General features: G+C 44.3%; 1 protein-coding gene across 1 annotated transcript in view; it reads left to right on the forward strand.

Annotated features, from left to right (window-relative positions):
• The window catches only part of cblb (Cbl proto-oncogene B, E3 ubiquitin protein ligase), a 56,863-nt gene extending 42,695 nt beyond the window's left edge, over positions 1-14,168 (forward strand). The window contains exons 11-17 of the mRNA XM_069687756.1: positions 401-492; positions 3,039-3,173; positions 3,683-3,744; positions 3,935-4,048; positions 4,165-4,350; positions 4,462-4,569; positions 9,575-14,168. Of these exons, the coding sequence (XP_069543857.1) occupies positions 401-492; positions 3,039-3,173; positions 3,683-3,744; positions 3,935-4,048; positions 4,165-4,350; positions 4,462-4,569; positions 9,575-9,828 (951 nt within the window). The 3' untranslated portion in view covers positions 9,829-14,168. The remainder of the gene's footprint in view (positions 1-400; positions 493-3,038; positions 3,174-3,682; positions 3,745-3,934; positions 4,049-4,164; positions 4,351-4,461; positions 4,570-9,574) is intronic.
• The last annotated feature ends 2,886 nt before the right edge of the window (positions 14,169-17,054 follow it).

Consider the following 17,054-nt stretch of genomic DNA (forward strand, 5'->3'; position numbering starts at 1 on the left):
TGAGCCGTCCTGCTCACACTGCTGCACACTGGACACACAGACACAATCATCTGGTAGAGATGATTCAGCTTTCATTAAAAAACACTTTCTGCATCCTTGAACACACACTTCCTCCTCAGTGAGTTGAAGTGAGCAGAATGAGAGTTCACTGCTGTTTCTACCTGCAGCACGTCGTCTTCACCAGCTTTGGTAACCCATGACAACGCCTGTGCCATCCTCCTGGTCCACTTTGTTTCAGAGCTTCAGCTGACTTTGACTTTTTTTGTTGTTGCTGTGTTATTTTTTATAATTTGTCTCCTTCTCTTTGTGTGTGTGTGTGTGTGTGTGTGTGTGTGTGTGTGTGTGTGTGTGTGTGTGTGTGTGTGTGTGTGTGTGTGTGTGTGTGTGTGTGTGTGTTTAGCCCTTCTCTAACGGCATGCAAGTCAGCGATGACTACGACATCCTTCCTCCACGGCACACACCAACTCAGCCCACCCTGGCCAGTAGCCACAAGTGAGTGTTACACACACACACACACACACACACACACACACACACACACACACACACACACACACACACACACACACACACACACACACACACACACACACACACACACACACACACACACACACACGATGGGAGCATTTATCCTGCAGGATACAAACCGTTTTTCCTGAGAGGTGCGTGGAGGCCTGAGATGATGACTGTGTGTGAGTGTGTGTCCGATGATGCCCCCTACTGGACTGCCCGACACACTGCAGCTGTGTGCAACAGAACTGGACAGGTGTGTGTGCTCTGCAGGTTGAAGTGGACAGCAGTTGTAATGAACGTTGTTGCATGTTAGAGCGTCACTGACCTGACACGCATGTTCCTGCTTCACCTGAAGTCGTCCTCCTCCAGGACCTCCCACCAGCGAGCTGCAGTCACCTGAGGGAGCTTTGACAAATGCCATCTGGCCGTCTGAGAGGCTTTTAGCTGCAGCTGTGATTAGATGAGGTGTTGCTGTGTATCAGGTTGTAGAGGAGGAGGATGGAGGAGGATGGAGGAGGATGGAGGAGGATGGAGGAGGATGGAGCTGATGAAGCCTCAGCTCAAAGAGGAAACTCTGATTCTCCTGAAAACAAGTCGGTGTTGTAACATAACGTGCGGTTGTTGTAGGACTGATGCACACACACACACACACACACACACACACACACACACACACACACACACACACACACACACACACACACACACACACACACACACACACACACACACACACACACACACACACACACACACACACAGACAGACAGACGCACGCACGCACACACACACACACACACACACACACACACACGCACGCACGCACGCACGCACGCACGCACACACACACACACACACACACACACACACAGACAGACAGACAGACAGACAGACAGACGCACTCACTCACTCACACACACACACGGTAACAGCTGCCACACAAGGAGGACGGAGGACAGACGAGTCTCTGACAGCAGAGAGGACAGGACAGACAATCTGATACTCTGACATGAAAAGCTGCTCCATAAAGTCAGACAGTGATGGATGTCCGTGGAGGTCAGAGGTCAGAGGTCAGAGGGCTGTAGTTCTTTTGCTCGTCTCTGAGCGTTGGGATGTGTCATCTTTGTTTTCTCAGTTCAGTTCTCTTTATTGGATGACGTTTTGGATTAAACATGTTTTCCAAAGCATAAACTCTTCTATAAATATTAGAATATTAAATGTAAAAATGACAAAATAAAAAACAAACAAAAAGGAAAGATCCGTAAAATCTTCCTTTGAAACATGTCTTACTGTTTGTTACTAACGTCTCCTGCTACTTCTACAGTCTGTCTGTCAAAGGTATTATATATATATATACACAGACATGATATATATACCATATGGCTGAATTGATCAACAAGTCTTTAATTTGTCTATAATTTTATTATTTTAAGCAGCTTGACAGAAAATGAATTTCCGTTTCAACATTTTTCACAATGAACACAGATTCTGTTTCTTCTTTCTAGACATTCACACTGTCAGTTTCAATCATAATAATCTCTGATTCTATATTCATTTGTCTTTTTAAAGGAGGTTTTATTTGGGTCAGATGTTTTGCTTATTGAAATTCTCTGTCTGGTAAATTGTAGCGTTCTAGTTTATGTACCAATTGGTTTTCTGTTTATTGTCTTTATCTGTTTGGATTATTTGTGAGTTGCTGATTATTTTCGTCATATTTTCACGTCTCCTCTCCGTCTGCATGCTGCGTACCTGATGTCATGTTAGTGTCGCGTCAGGGTTAGAACTACAATTATTTGAATGACTTCTTATAGAAACCAACAGACACAAACACAGTGAGGGAGAACAGTGTGAGTGAGAACAGTGTGAGTGAGAGAAGTGTGAGGGAGAGAAGTGTGAGTGAGAGAAGTATGAGTGAGAGAAGTGAGTGAGAGACAGTGTGAGTGAGAGAAGTGTGAGTGAGAGAAGTGTGAGTGAGAGAAGTATGAGTGAGAGAAGTGAGTGAGAGAAGTGAGTGAGAACAGTGTGAGTGAGAGAAGTGTGAGTGAGAGAAGTGAGTGAGAGAAGTGAGTGAGAACAGTGTGAGTGAGAGAAGTGTGAGTGAGAGAAATGTGAGTGAGAGAAGTGAGTGAGAGAAGTGTGAGGGAGAGAAGTGTGAGTGAGAGAAGTATGAGTGAGAGAAGTGTGAGTGAGAACAGTGTGAGTGAGAACAGTATGAGTGAGAGAAGTGTGAGTGAGAGAAGTATGAGTGAGAGAAGTGTGAGTGAGAACAGTGTGAGTGAGAACAGTGTCAGTGAGAGAAGTGTGAGTGAGAGAAGTGAGTGAGAGAAGTGAGTGAGAACAGTGTGAGTGAGAGAAGTGTGAGTGAGAGAAGTGTGAGTGAGAGAAATGTGAGGGAGAGAAATGTGAGTGAGAGAAGTGAGTGAGAGAAGTGTGAGGGAGAGAAGTGTGAGGGAGAGAAGTGAGGGAGAACAGTGTGAGTGAGAAGTAAGAGGGAGAGAAGCTGACGGTGCTGATGTTCACAGAGCCTCCAACCCGTTCAGCAGTCCTGTGATGGAGCGGCCACGCGGCCTGATGGAGCAGCTGGAGGACAACACTCACATCCCTTCATCCAACACCTGTCTGAGTCAGGCTCCCATCAGCCTCTCTGTTCCCAGCAGGTACCGTGCAGGTTACCATGGTGACATGGCCGTGATGCTTTCAGTAGTTACCAGCACATCATAACATAGCACCGAATGTGTCCGTGTCACTTTTCACCATCATTTCTGTTTCAGTCAGATGTTGAGTACTTGCATATATTTTATATATTTTAAATATATACATATTTATATACCCCATGCACATCACTCATAAAGCTGTCCTTATCACTGATGTGCAATATATATTATATCCTGAGAAATTTACAATTAACAATATTTTTATTATCACCAACGTGTGATAATTATCAGTTTTTCTGTACACTTCACTGTGTAGATCAAAGCTTATTTTATTTATTTTGTGTATATAGATTGTATGTTTGTGTATTTATACATTTATTTTTATTTTTTTAAATGTATTGTATCCCATCTTATATTAACTTATTTTATCTTGTTTTATTTACCGTATCGTATCCTGTCGTATTGTATTTTAGTTAATCTGATGTGATCTAAAAACATGTCCTCTCATGCAGACACCTGGAGAAAGGCCCTGCAGAGCCCTCTGTGGAGAAGAGGCCCCGCCCCCCTGAGCCAGGTGAGCCCTTTATGTCTGTTACATCGTTTGATAGAGGGATGTAATGAGCAGGGAGGACATTTGTCTCCGGAGGAGTTTCTCGTTGGTTCCAGCAGAATGTTCTCTCTCCTTCTCAGAGGATTTTAAATGAAGCGTGTTGTTCCCTGTCGGAGCGTCTCTGTGAACTTTGACCTCTACACGTGTCCCTCAGGTGGACTCTCCGACTCTGTGAGAGGACTGATGTCAGGTGCTGCCCATATCAGCCTCTGCCCCTTCAACACCAACAAGGTTCCCTCTGACTACGACATCCTGCTCCCCCCACAAGGTATCCCCCCCAGCCCCCTATCTTACAGGTCCCTGTGTCTCAGCTGTTGTCCAGTCAGTTCGTGTCCTCATGGGACACGTCCGAGCACTCAGTCTGTGTCTTCTGCTGTGTTTCAGCATTAGAGGAGCATTTCACCGGCCGCCCTCCGTCCCAGCCTCCTCCTCCACCTGTGAGACACAGCTTCTCTGACATGTCCTCCTCTTCACCGTCCTCCTCCTCCAGCTTCTCCTCGTCCTCCTCCTCCGTCAGCACTCGACCACACCGGCCGTCCTCTGGACACGAGCACCTGCTGTTGGCCCCCGGTGAGCTCAGTCCACCTCTGTCCAATGTGATGTTGAATATGCTCTGAGTTACAGTGACACTGTGTGGACGGGCTGGTTGACATGTCTCTCTCTGTGTCCTCTGTTGTGTAGAGACGGTGTTCGACGCTCTGAAGAGTGCAGCTCCTCTGCCTCCAGCCAGACGACACGCTGACAGTGTGAGAGCAGACCTGGAGTACGACCACCTACCGACAAGTCAAGGTACAGTTAGAGGAAACTTCTGTCTGCTCCGTGTCCACATGAGTGCATCACATTATTTTTGCTGGTCTCCTAAAGGTGTTGAACTGGATTCACTTCCCACGCAGACGTATTAAAACACATCTGACAGAATGTACAGAAACCCTGAGACGTGTGTTCGAACATTTAGGAGACAGGAAACTGGTGAGGTGGTGAACTGAAGGCTGATTGTACAAATTAGGTTAGGTTAGGTAGGGTTAGGTTGGGTTGGGTTAGGTAGGGTTAGGTTGGGTTGGGTTGGGTTAGGTAGGGTTAGGTTGGGTTAGGTTGGGTTGGGTTAGGTAGAGTTGGGTTAGGTAGGGTTGGGGTTGGGTTGGGTTGGGTTAGGTTGGGTTGGGTTGGGTTAGGTAGGGTTAGGTTGGGTTGGGTTGGGTTAGGTAGGGTTAGGTTGGGTTAGGTTGGGTTGGGTTAGGTAGAGTTGGGTTAGGTAGGGTTGGGTTGGGTTAGGTTGGGTTGGGTTAGGTAGGGTTAGGTTGGGTTGGGTTGGGTTAGGTAGGGTTGGGTTGGGTTGGGTTAGGTAGGGTAGGGTTGGGTTAGGTTGGGTTGGGTTAGGTTGGGTTGGGTTAGATAGGGTTAGGTTGGGTTGGGTTAGATAGGGTTAGGTTGGGTTAGGTAGGGTTGGGTTGGGTTGGGTTGGGTTGGGTTGGGTTTAGGGTTAGGTTAGGTTGGGTTGGGTTAGGTAGGGTTGGGTTAGGTAGGGTTAGGTTGGGTTGGGTTAGGTAGGGTTGGGTTGGGTTAGGTTGGGTTGGGTTAGGTAGGGTTAGGTTGGGTTGGGTTGGGTTAGGTTGGGTTGGGTTGGGTTGGGTTGGGTTAGGTAGGGTAGGGTAGGGTTGGGTTGGGTTGGGTTAGGTTAGGTTGGGTTGGGTTGGGTTGGGTTAGGTAGGGTTAGGTTGGGTTGGGTTGGGTTGGGTTAGGTTAGGTAGTTACTTTATTAATCCCCGAGGGGACATTTTTTCGCTACAGCAGCAGACAGGAAGCAATAAGATAATAATAGAATAATAGAAAAGGAATAAAATAGCAGTAAAAAATATTAAATATAAATATAAAATATAAAATGCACAGTATATACAGTACAGTATATATCTATATATTTTATATACAAACAACCAAGAAACACAGTCAACAGTGTTATTGTTGTGTGATGGAGTTTGCCAGAGGTGAGTTATTGTACAGTCTTATTGCGGTCGGCAGGAATGATCTCCTGTATCAGGAATGATCTCCTGTATCTGGAATGATCTCCTGTATCAGGAACGATCTCCTGTATCAGGAACGATCTCCTGTATCTGGAACGATCTCCTGTATCTGGAACGATCTCCTGTATCAGGAACGATCTCCTGTATCAGGAACGATCTCCTGTATCAGGAACGATCTCCTGTATCAGGAACGATCTCCTGTATCAGGAACGATCTCCTGTATCTGGAACGATCTCCTGTATCAGGAACGATCTCCTGTATCTGGAAAGATCTCCTGTATCAGGAATGATCTCCTGTATCAGGAATGATCTCCTGTATCAGGAACGATCTCCTGTATCAGGAACGATCTCCTGTATCAGGAACGATCTCCTGTATCTGGAACGATCTCCTGTATCAGGAACGATCTCCTGTATCTGGAAAGAGCTCCTGTATCAGGAACGATCTCCTGTATCTGGAACGATCTCCTGTATCTGGAACGATCTCCTGTATCAGGAACGATCTCCTGTATCTGGAAAGATCTCCTGTATCAGGAATGATCTCCTGTATCAGGAACGATCTCCTGTATCTGGAACGATCTCCTGTATCAGGAACGATCTCCTGTATCAGGAACGATCTCCTGAATCAGGAACGATCTCCTGTATCTGGAACGATCTCCTGTATCTGGAACGATCTCCTGTATCAGGAACGATCTCCTGTATCAGGAAAGATCTCCTGTATCAGGAACGATCTCCTGTATCAGGAACGATCTCCTGTATCTGGAAAGATCTCCTGTATCAGGAATGATCTCCTGTATCAGGAATGATCTCCTGTATCAGGAATGATCTCCTGTATCTGGAACGATCTCCTGTATCAGGAACGATCTCCTGTATCAGGAAAGATCTCCTGTATCAGGAACGATCTCCTGTATCAGGAACGATCTCCTGTATCTGGAAAGATCTCCTGTATCAGGAATGATCTCCTGTATCAGGAATGATCTCCTGTATCTGGAACGATCTCCTGTATCAGGAACGATCTCCTGTATCAGGAACGATCTCCTGTATCTGGAACGATCTCCTGTATCAGGAATGATCTCCTGTATCAGGAATGATCTCCTGAATCAGGAATGATCTCCTGTATCTGGAATGATCTCCTGTATCTGGAACGATCTCCTGTATCAGGAATGATCTCCTGTATCAGGAATGATCTCCTGTATGTGGAATGATCTCCTGAATCAGGAATGATCTCCTGTATCAGGAATGATCTCCTGAATCAGGAATGATCTCCTGTATCAGGAATGATCTCCTGTATGTGGAATGATCTCCTGTATCAGGAATGATCTCCTGTATGTGGAATGATCTCCTGAATCAGGAATGATCTCCTGTATCAGGAATGATCTCCTGAATCAGGAACGATCTCCTGTATCAGGAATGATCTCCTGTATCTGGAATGATCTCCTGTATCTGGAATGATCTCCTGTATCAGGAATGATCTCCTGAATCAGGAATGATCTCCTGTATCAGGAATGATCTCCTGTATGTGGAATGATCTCCTGAATCAGGAATGATCTCCTGTATCAGGAATGATCTCCTGAATCAGGAACGATCTCCTGTATCAGGAATGATCTCCTGTATCAGGAATGATCTCCTGTATCTGGAATGATCTCCTGTATCTGGAACGATCTCTTGTATCTGGAATGATCTCCTGTATCAGGAATGATCTCCTGTATCTGGAATGATCTCCTGTATCTGGAATGATCTCCTGTATCTGGAATGATCTCCTGTATCAGGAATGATCTCCTGAATCAGGAATGATCTCCTGTATCTGGAATGATCTCCTGTATCAGGAACGATCTCCTGTATCAGGAATGATCTCCTGTATCAGGAATGATCTCCTGTATCTGGAATGATCTCCTGTATCTGGAACGATCTCCTGTATCTGGAATGATCTCCTGTATCAGGAATGATCTCCTGTATCTGGAATGATCTCCTGTATCTGGAATGATCTCCTGTATCAGGAATGATCTCCTGAATCAGGAATGATCTCCTGTATCAGGAATGATCTCCTGTATGTGGAATGATCTCCTGTATCAGGAATGATCTCCTGTATGTGGAATGATCTCCTGAATCAGGAAGGATCTCCTGTATCAGGAATGATCTCCTGAATCAGGAACGATCTCCTGTATCAGGAACGATCTCCTGTATCAGGAATGATCTCCTGTATCTGGAATGATCTCCTGTATCAGGAATGATCTCCTGTATCTGTCCTTGTGACAGCAGCTGGAGGAGTCTTTAGGAGAACGTCCTCCTCTGTCCCTGCAGCAGGTGGAGAGGGTGGTCAGGATTATCCAATATGGATAATAGTTTGTTCAATTCAAAATTCAGCGTGAGATGTTTCGTTATATCGTATGTATGATCATATTATCATATCACGTCATAGTGATCACTTCATCATTAACATTCAGAACAGCAGAGTAATTTGATTGTGAGCCGTAATTGTTCCATTAACATCTTTCAATAGTAAAAGGTAGAAGCCAGCTCAAACCTCCAATCACACACTGATCAATAATTCATCATCGCTCTCTCAACATTATCCTCAACTCATCCCACCCAGAGACCAGAGGTCAGCTGTTCCAACTCTCTGGTCCGCCATGGAGCTCTGCAGCTGCTGAAATACATAATGAGGTCACGATGATGTCAGAATGAATACATAATGAGGTCATGATGAATACAGTACATGATGTCAGTGTGATGTCATGATGATGTCAGGATGAAATCAGGATGAATACATGATGTCAGGATGAATATATGATGAAGTCACGATGAGTACATGATGATGTCAGGATGATGATGTCAGATTCAGGAAGGTCTTGTTGCCTCTATCTACATGAAGCCTGAAAATACCGAGTCCTTCTCATCTCAACCACATTAACTCGACTCAGACATCACAGTCAGTTGTAGAATTAACATGAAAAAGACTTAAAGAGCTCCAGAACAGAGCAGCAGGAGTTTAATCAGATCTTCAGATAGAGTCGCGTAGTTTCAGTGTAAAAGTTGTGCAGCTGTTCCACCCACACCTATAGAGACGTTCCTGTTCCCAGCACACACTCTGACACTCTACATCTGACCTCTGTTTCAATCCACCGTCCTGTAAGAGGAAGTCTGTTTGTGAATAAGGTGAGCTTTCTATTTGCTTTGGTATCGATCTTTTGCACTGGTGACCAGAGACGCCACTGAAGTCCACTGAACTCATCTTCATTCTGATATTCATTTTCATATGACTGTATGTTCCCTTTGTTTTAGACCTAATCATTTCACACAGTCTGACTCCACATCCTGGATGTGCTGGTGGGATTTAAGATCGAGAGAAAGCTTTGAAATTTCAAATGATTTCATTTATTTTATTCGACCAAAGAAAAAAGGATGTTTGGTAGAAAAGTTACTTACAAAGAAAACCGAGTCGGAGTTGATCTCTGTGCTCTGATTGGCTCAGACAGTCTCATCAACATGAACAATGATTCTTACTTTGAGCAGAGATGCAAAGTGTTGCTGAAACTTTGAATGATTTTAATGGTGTTTTGGTTCCAGAAGTTATTTTCAGACCAGTTTTTAGAATTTTTGGCATTTCTTTGTAAAATAATATTCTATACTGTATATAATACCAACAGTTATTACTGATACTGTAAAACAGTGTCAGAGTTATCGTTCTGTTGAAGCAACAAACGTCATGACTCACATGTTTCTGCCTGCTTGCTGTTTGTCCGCTGTTGTCATGACATGTTGTCTCTCCGTCCCTCTCAGTACCGATGGAGTGTCTGCAGGCGCCGGCCCGGCCGCCCAAACCGTTCCCCAGGAAGATCCCTCCGGACATCCATCCAGGAAAACCCCCCAGCCTGGAGTCCGAGAACGAAGACGCAAAGATCGCCAAGCTGATGGGGGAGGGTTACTCCTTCGACGACGTGAAGCGGGCGCTGATGATCGCCCAGTACAAAGTGGATGTGGCCCGAAACATCCTGCGAGAGTTTGCCTTAGTGACCCCGAGACTGAACCTGTAGTCCTGAGAGACGGTGGAGCTGCGCCTCTACAAAGGGCTTCTTTACTCTGACAAACAGAGATGGACGGAAACAGGAATATTTGAGGGGAGACTTGCCTTTTGTTGCAGAAGAGAAAATGACGCACAACAAAGTGTCTGAAACCACATCAGACAGGAGAGAGAATAAACGGAGAGCAGACGGAGTGATTTTACCGGAGGCGGAGGCCTCCTGTTGTTTACAGCGAGCCGAGCCGGTGCTGGCCTCTGGTTTTAAAGGCTCCTGTACGCCTGTTTAAAAAGCCCTGATGCTGCTAAGGTTCCTCTCTCATCCTGCCAACCTGCAGACTTTTAGTTTGAAGGGCCTTTCAGACGAGACACTCACTTCCTGTTCATTTCAGCTTACAGTAGATGCACAACCTGTTTTTATGTACAACCAGCGGGGGGAGCCAGACTCCACCTTTCCCTTTTTCTAACTCCCTCCTGTCCTCCCTCACTGTGTCTTTGTTCCTCCTCCTCTTCCTCCTCCTCCATCATGAGTTACTCAGTCCACTGAGAGTCCGGTTGATGCCTTACTGATGATCTGGTTTCCCTCCGACCTGAAGAAAGTGTAGAGGAGCAGTGTTTAGTGGAGCAGCAGGGCTCCACCCTCTTTGTTTCTGCTCCTCCAGCGGAGGATTAATCAGCTAAATGACTTTCTTCATCTGCGGCCAGCGATCCTCCGAATGTATTTGTTCTGCATGAGTGAGCTACACCTTCGTACACCCCTCTCAGGCCCAGTTCTGCCCTCAAGTGAATAATGTTTGTGGATTGTTTAGTGATTTTCCATCTCCAAAGCTCGACTATTGTGCCTGCATTTCAGCCTGAAGCATTTAAAACACAGGAGCGGCCTGTTGTGTCGCAGCTCAGAGACGATGCGCTCTGCAGCCTTCATCGGTTACATCTCGTGGTGAAACGTCCTCCGCCTGTTTCAGGAGTCACTCGACAGCTCTGCAGCATCTATGCATTTCTCCTGATGTGACGTTGTCACGGGGACACAGGGGTGGACAGAAAACTGCAGCATTCAAACTATGAGATGCGTCACCTGTTAAGGTTAAACCCCCTTTACCTCAGAATCAGCTGTATTTCTCCCTGAAGACTGCAACATGTTCACCTGTGCATCATTTGATGTCTTCATGTTGGGGTGGTGTGAGCGGCGGTAGATCTGTGCCAGTAGTTTAGAGTAGGACAGCAGCCATGTTTCCATGGATGGTAAAACCCTGATGTTATGCCTCAGTAATTAGTCACTCACGATTCCTCTTTATAATTTGTGACAACAGTGTACTCAGAGTAATTGTTGAGATGTAGAAGTGGGAGCACGGTGACATCATCACAGCGTCTGACGGGACCAGGAACACCAGCAGCCAGGTGGTCCGACAGGTGAACTAACAAGTCTGTCTGTCTGTCCGACCGGTGGGTCCATTTAAATCAGGCCTCATCACATCAACACTCTCCTTCGTCACAGTTACGATGTTGTTCTGACAAACTGTGGAAATAAGAATCCAGCTGGAAACCAGTGAAATGATCCTTTAAAGTCTGACATCATTTCTGCTGTGAATCTGAACTGTGATGACTTGTTTCCAGAAAAACATCCAGCTTGTCGGTTATGTAAGGAAACACCTTTCTGTGCATCCTAATTTCTCTGCAGCTTACCTGCTGCCGTGTAGACGCATCAGATGTTTGCATCCTGACAGGACAATGTGCTCCATGAATATGATGTGTAACTTTTGTTATATTCTCAGCACACATGTAGAAAAGTGAGCGCGGTGTCTGGAGACGGTGCATCATCAGGTGTGTCGTCGAGTCGCTCCGACAGACAGACGACTCCTGTCGGCCCGTCGTGCTCTGAGTGAGTCCAAAGTCTTCCCAGATATGAGCTGAATAAACACTCAGAACAACAGTACTGACCCATATTCACCTGCAGCCATTATTAGGGTATCAAAATGAATTTAAGAAGATGTAGTTTTGTTCAGAGGAGCGTTAAACTCTTGATTGATTTATGTCCCAGTCACAGAGCAGATAACTCAGAGTTTCTGCTCAAAGAACAAATCATTTCATCCTGATGATCACACAGCAGGAATATAATCATCCCGTCCTAATAACACGGATCACACTGACTTTTCTCCAAACATCCACTCATATTGGGACTCCGAGCGTGAAAACACTTTTTGGAACAAGCCAGGGATCGCAACAGCATTCTCATAATTGGAATACGATCTTATCAGGTTATCTTAGCTCTGATCTCACATTCAAACTCCTCAAAGTAAAACCAGGTTACCATGGCTACCAGGTTAACAAAAGCTCAAACAGGAATAAAATGATGCTCTCTGGTGGAGATAAAGTAGCCGTCAGTAAATGTGCTCTTGAAGATAGTTCATTGATCATTCTGATGATGTGCTCAGTGTCTCCATACAGAGGAGGTCTGCAGAGCTCCTCCTTCCATTGTGGAGCAGCACTTTAAAGGGGATCACCACTGCTGTTTAAAATGTACATATGTTAATATCAGGAGTCAGTCGGTAGAAAATTAGTGAGCAAGGAGGAAGTCTGATAACCAAGTCTCTCATTACTTGTTATCATCAAGTGCAGACAGCTTCAGAAAACATGATGATCCTGCACAGAACAACCATAAAAATATGTCAAATAAACAAAAACACGTAAAAAAGACATCATCATGCACTTCAGTATTGATTATTCATCATAAGCAGATTAATCTGCTGCCCTGATGAAGAAAGATGGAGGTTTATTTACAAACTCAATATATGATTATATTGTGGTTATTTGTACTGAACCAGAAAATATTCTCTGATCCTCCAAACACTCTGCCAGACTGCTGCCAGAAAAGAGAATAGTTAATGTGTTAATACTCCACACGCAGAAGAAAAGAATTCAGATTTGAGATTCAGTGGAACTCCCCTTTAATTTGATGCCTCATATTTGCACTTGTTGGTTTTAACTTTTATTTCTTCAAACTTGAAAGACTGAGCTCAGAATCGTCCATTCCTTTGGACTCCCTTGTGAAGGGGGAAAGTGGCCTTAGGTTGCAAAGGGCAGGTTTTATTTTCTGATTCCATTTTAATAATATTGTGCTCTGGTGACAAAACGATTTGTTGATAACATGTAAAGCATAGAGTATTGTACAATTAATTTATATATTATTAATGCTTTGATGTTATTTTCCTGAATAAGTACATGAAAAGTCACAATTCTTTTGTTATATTTAATTGTGTGTATGTGTCAGGATACTGTGGGACAGCTGTTTCCTGACAGGCTGGTTGTGTATAAAATAAACACGTTACTATGAGCCGGACGCATCCAGTGAGAAATTATGACTTCAGCGAGCTGCTGAACTCAGAAAGGTTGTTTGACTGATGGAAGGTGGATTTAAAGGAAGACTGTCTGTCTCAACTGGTTGGGGTGAGCAGAGAGAGAAAAGAACAGCATAGACAGACAAAAAACAATGAACACTGGACAGGTTGGTGAGGCCAGGAACAAGAAACAATACGGGAGATGTGATCTCTCTCAAATCCTGAGAGGACTCTCGTTGCAGCATTTCACATCAACTGGAGGTTTTTCAGCGAGTCACTGGAACGTCCTGATAATAAAGAATTACAACCCCGTTCCCAAAATGTAAATTAAATACAGACTGCAATATTTGCAAATCATTTAAACCCATATTTAATTAAAATAGTTGTTGCTTAATGAAAAATATCTTCTCATTGTGAATCTGATGCAGCATCACGTCTCTATAAAGTTGTTCCAGGATCATGTTCACCACTGAGCTGCATCAACTCTTCTTTTAACAACACTCTGGAAACGTTGGGGAACTGAGGAGACCAGTTTCTGGAGTTTTGAAAGTGAAATGTGGTCCCATTCTTGCCTGATAGAGGATTTCAGCTGCTCAACAGTTCAGGGTCTCCTTTGTTGTATTGTTCATGTCCTGATGCTCCAGATGTTTTCAGTGATTGACAGGTCTGGACTGCAGGAGGCCAGTTTATCAGCGGACTCTTCTACTAGAGAACCATGCTGTTGGAATACGTGCAGAATGTGGTTGGACGTTGTTCTGCTGAAATAAACAAGACCTTCCCTGAAAGAGACGTTGTCTGGATGGCAGCATATGTTGCTCCAAAACCTGAATATATCATTCAGCATTAATGCTTCCTTCCAGATGTTCAAGCTACCCATGCCATGTGCACTAATGCATCCTGTACCATCACAGATGCTGGCTTTAGAACTGAGCTGATAACAAGCTGGATGGTCCCTCTCCTCTTTAACCTGGAGGATGCAGCGTCCATGATTTCCAAACAGAATCTCAGATTGTGATCCATCAGACCTCAGGACAGTTGTCCACTTCGCCTCAGTCCATCTGTTGTTGTTTTTTTAGCATTACACGACTATTCCAGTCTTCTGTTGCCCTTGTCCCAACTTTTTTGAGACCCTGAACTGTTGAGCAGCTGAAATCCTATATCAGGCAAGAATGGGACAACATTTCACTTTCAAAACTAGCAACTGGTCTCCTCAGTTCCCAGTGTTTCCAGAGTGTTGTTAAAAGAAGAGGTGATGCAGCTCAGTGAACTTGACCGTGTCCCAACTTTTTTGAAACATGTTCTTGCCATCAAATTCAAAATGAACAGATATTTGTTATAAAACAGCAAAATGTCTCAAGCATCTGATATGTTGTCTTTGGTCTGTTTTCAATTAAAAATAAGTTTGTGATTTGCAAATCATCAAATTCTGTTTTTATTAAAAAATTTCACAGCGTCCCAATTTTTCGGCATTGTAAATCCTTTATGTCTGCAAGACATGCATGAAGACTCCGTCACGTCTGTCACATGCTCAGTGGGAACCTGCTCTCGTCCGTGAAGACCGCAGGGCGCCGACGGAGAAGCTGCCGATCTCGGTGTTCTCCGGTAAAGTCCGATCTCCCCGCACGGTGTCGGGTTGTAAGCACAGACCCCACTTGTGGACGTCGGGTCCTCGTACCGTCCTCATGGAGTCTGTTTCTGACAGTTTGAGCAGAAACATGCACATTAGTGGCCTGCTGGAGGTCATTTTGTAGGGCTCTGGCAGCGCTCCTCCTGCTCCTCCTTGCACAAAGGAGCAGATAGCGGTCCCGCTGCCGGGTTGTTGTCCTCCTACGGCTCCCTCCACGTCTCCTGGTGGACCGGCCCGTCTCCCGGTATGTCCTCCGTCCTCTTGACACTGTGCTGACAGACACAGCAAACCTTCTTGCCACAGCGTGCATTGATGTGCCATCCTGGATGAGCTGCACTACCTGAACAACTTCTGTGGGCTGGAGACACCTCATGCTCCCTCTAGTGGTGAGGACACTGGCAAAATGCAAAAGGGACCAACGATCATCCAGAAAGGACGAGGACAGAGAAACGGTCTGTGGTCACCACCTGCAGAACCGTTCCTTTATAGGGTTGTCTTGATAATTGCCTCATTTCCACCTGTTTGTTCCATTTGTACAACAGCAGGTGAAACTGATCCTCAATCAGTGTTGATCCGAACTGGACAGCTTGATTTCACACAAGTGGGATTGATTGGAGTTACATTGAGTTGTTCAAATGGTCCCTTTATTTTTTTCAGCAGTTTATTAATGAAAATATAATGTTACAGAATGTGGTCAAAAATATGTTAAAGTGTCAAAAAATGTCATACTATAGTATGTTGTCCAAAATATGAAAAAAAATAAAAGCCACACTATAGTATGAAGTCCAAAATGTGAAGTTTTTCATGCTTTTTGGACATGAGGGTCCCCCTAAATAAAGGGGTGCATGGAGTGACACAGAACAAAGAGATACTGCAGTTAAAGATCTGTTGAGAGTTGTGAAATTTCCCAGTAGACACAGCTCAGGGTCTAACGGGAAGGTGACCCCTGCGATCGACAGTCAAGGTATTCCAAAAGTCATGCCAGAAGGTTCTCACCTTTGTGCAAAGCCAGGTACAGTGTAGGAAGGAGCCGACCTCTAAACCACATCTGAAACCCATTTCTGATAGTTCAGGTTTGGATTTATGTAGCTTCTGAGGGGTGAGGTACAGTTGATGAAGAAAATTATAATGACCAAGTCTGTACCGAGCATTAACCGTTGCTGACAAACTGTTCTGACATAAATCTGACCAGAGTTGCTCATCAATTGTTATATTCAAGTCTGACTCCCATCTCATCCTGGATCTGTGTAGTCCTGGCTTTGGGCCCTCATTCAGCCACATGGAGAACATTTTAGAATTACATTTGTACACATTTCCCTCATGAAGCAATTTTTCCAGGTTAGTTAAGACAGGTCGAGTCATTCCAGGGTCCAGGTTGGTTCTCAAAAAAGATCTGAACTGGAGGTAACAAAAGAAAGTTCTACTGGACAAGTCATACTTTCTCTTCAATTGTTCAAAAGACAGGAGAAGTCCTTTTTCAAAGCAATCTTCCAGATGCTGGATTCCTCTATCATGCCACGTCCCCAGAATCTTGTTATTTAGAGTCATGGGTATAAGTTCATTTTGTCTTAGAGGAGTTTTGGGGGACAGTCCCATATTCAATACAAGATGTTTGTGAACTTCATACCACATTTTAATAAAATGTTTCAAAATAGGATTGTCTGTCCTGTTGGATATGGTTTTAGAGTTCCATTTATAAATAAAATCACTGGAGGTTTCTTCTTTCAGAGGATGGAGTGCAATTTGTATCCAAGAGGGGACAAAATCAGGGTCAAAAAATGACGAAACAGATCACATCGGGGCTACTAAATAATATTTTTTTTAAATTGGGCAGTCCAAAACCTCCTCGATATGATCCCATGTTCATTTTTTCATTGACACCATGGGTGTTTTACAGTTCCATAAAAACTGTCTAACGTGTTTGTTGAGGGTTTTAAATAAAGTTTAAGGTAATGGAACGGGAAAATACTGGAAAAGATACTGCAACCTCGGGAGAATATTCATTTTCACAGTTTATTCAACCATTTAGAGTAATGGGTAGATTCAATGCTGTCGAAGTCTGTCCATTCGTGGTAATTTTGGCTCTGGGTTTATGGTAAAGGATTTTCACCCAATTGATAAACAAATGGCCAAATCCAAACGTTCCCAAAACTTTGAATAAATACGGCCACTCTAGCCTATCAAAGGGCTTTTCAGCATCTAATGCTACACGAGGCTCAGTTTCAGATTTTGTTAGCTGAATAATATTAAATAGTCTGCAAAAAGTATTGGTTGATGAAC

This window comes from Brachyistius frenatus, unplaced genomic scaffold (assembly GCF_029030835.1).
Source record: "Brachyistius frenatus isolate BFR_SWC_R1_liver_20210118 unplaced genomic scaffold, ASM2903083v1 Contig_487, whole genome shotgun sequence".
In the NCBI taxonomy this organism is placed as follows: Eukaryota; Metazoa; Chordata; class Actinopteri; family Embiotocidae; genus Brachyistius; species Brachyistius frenatus.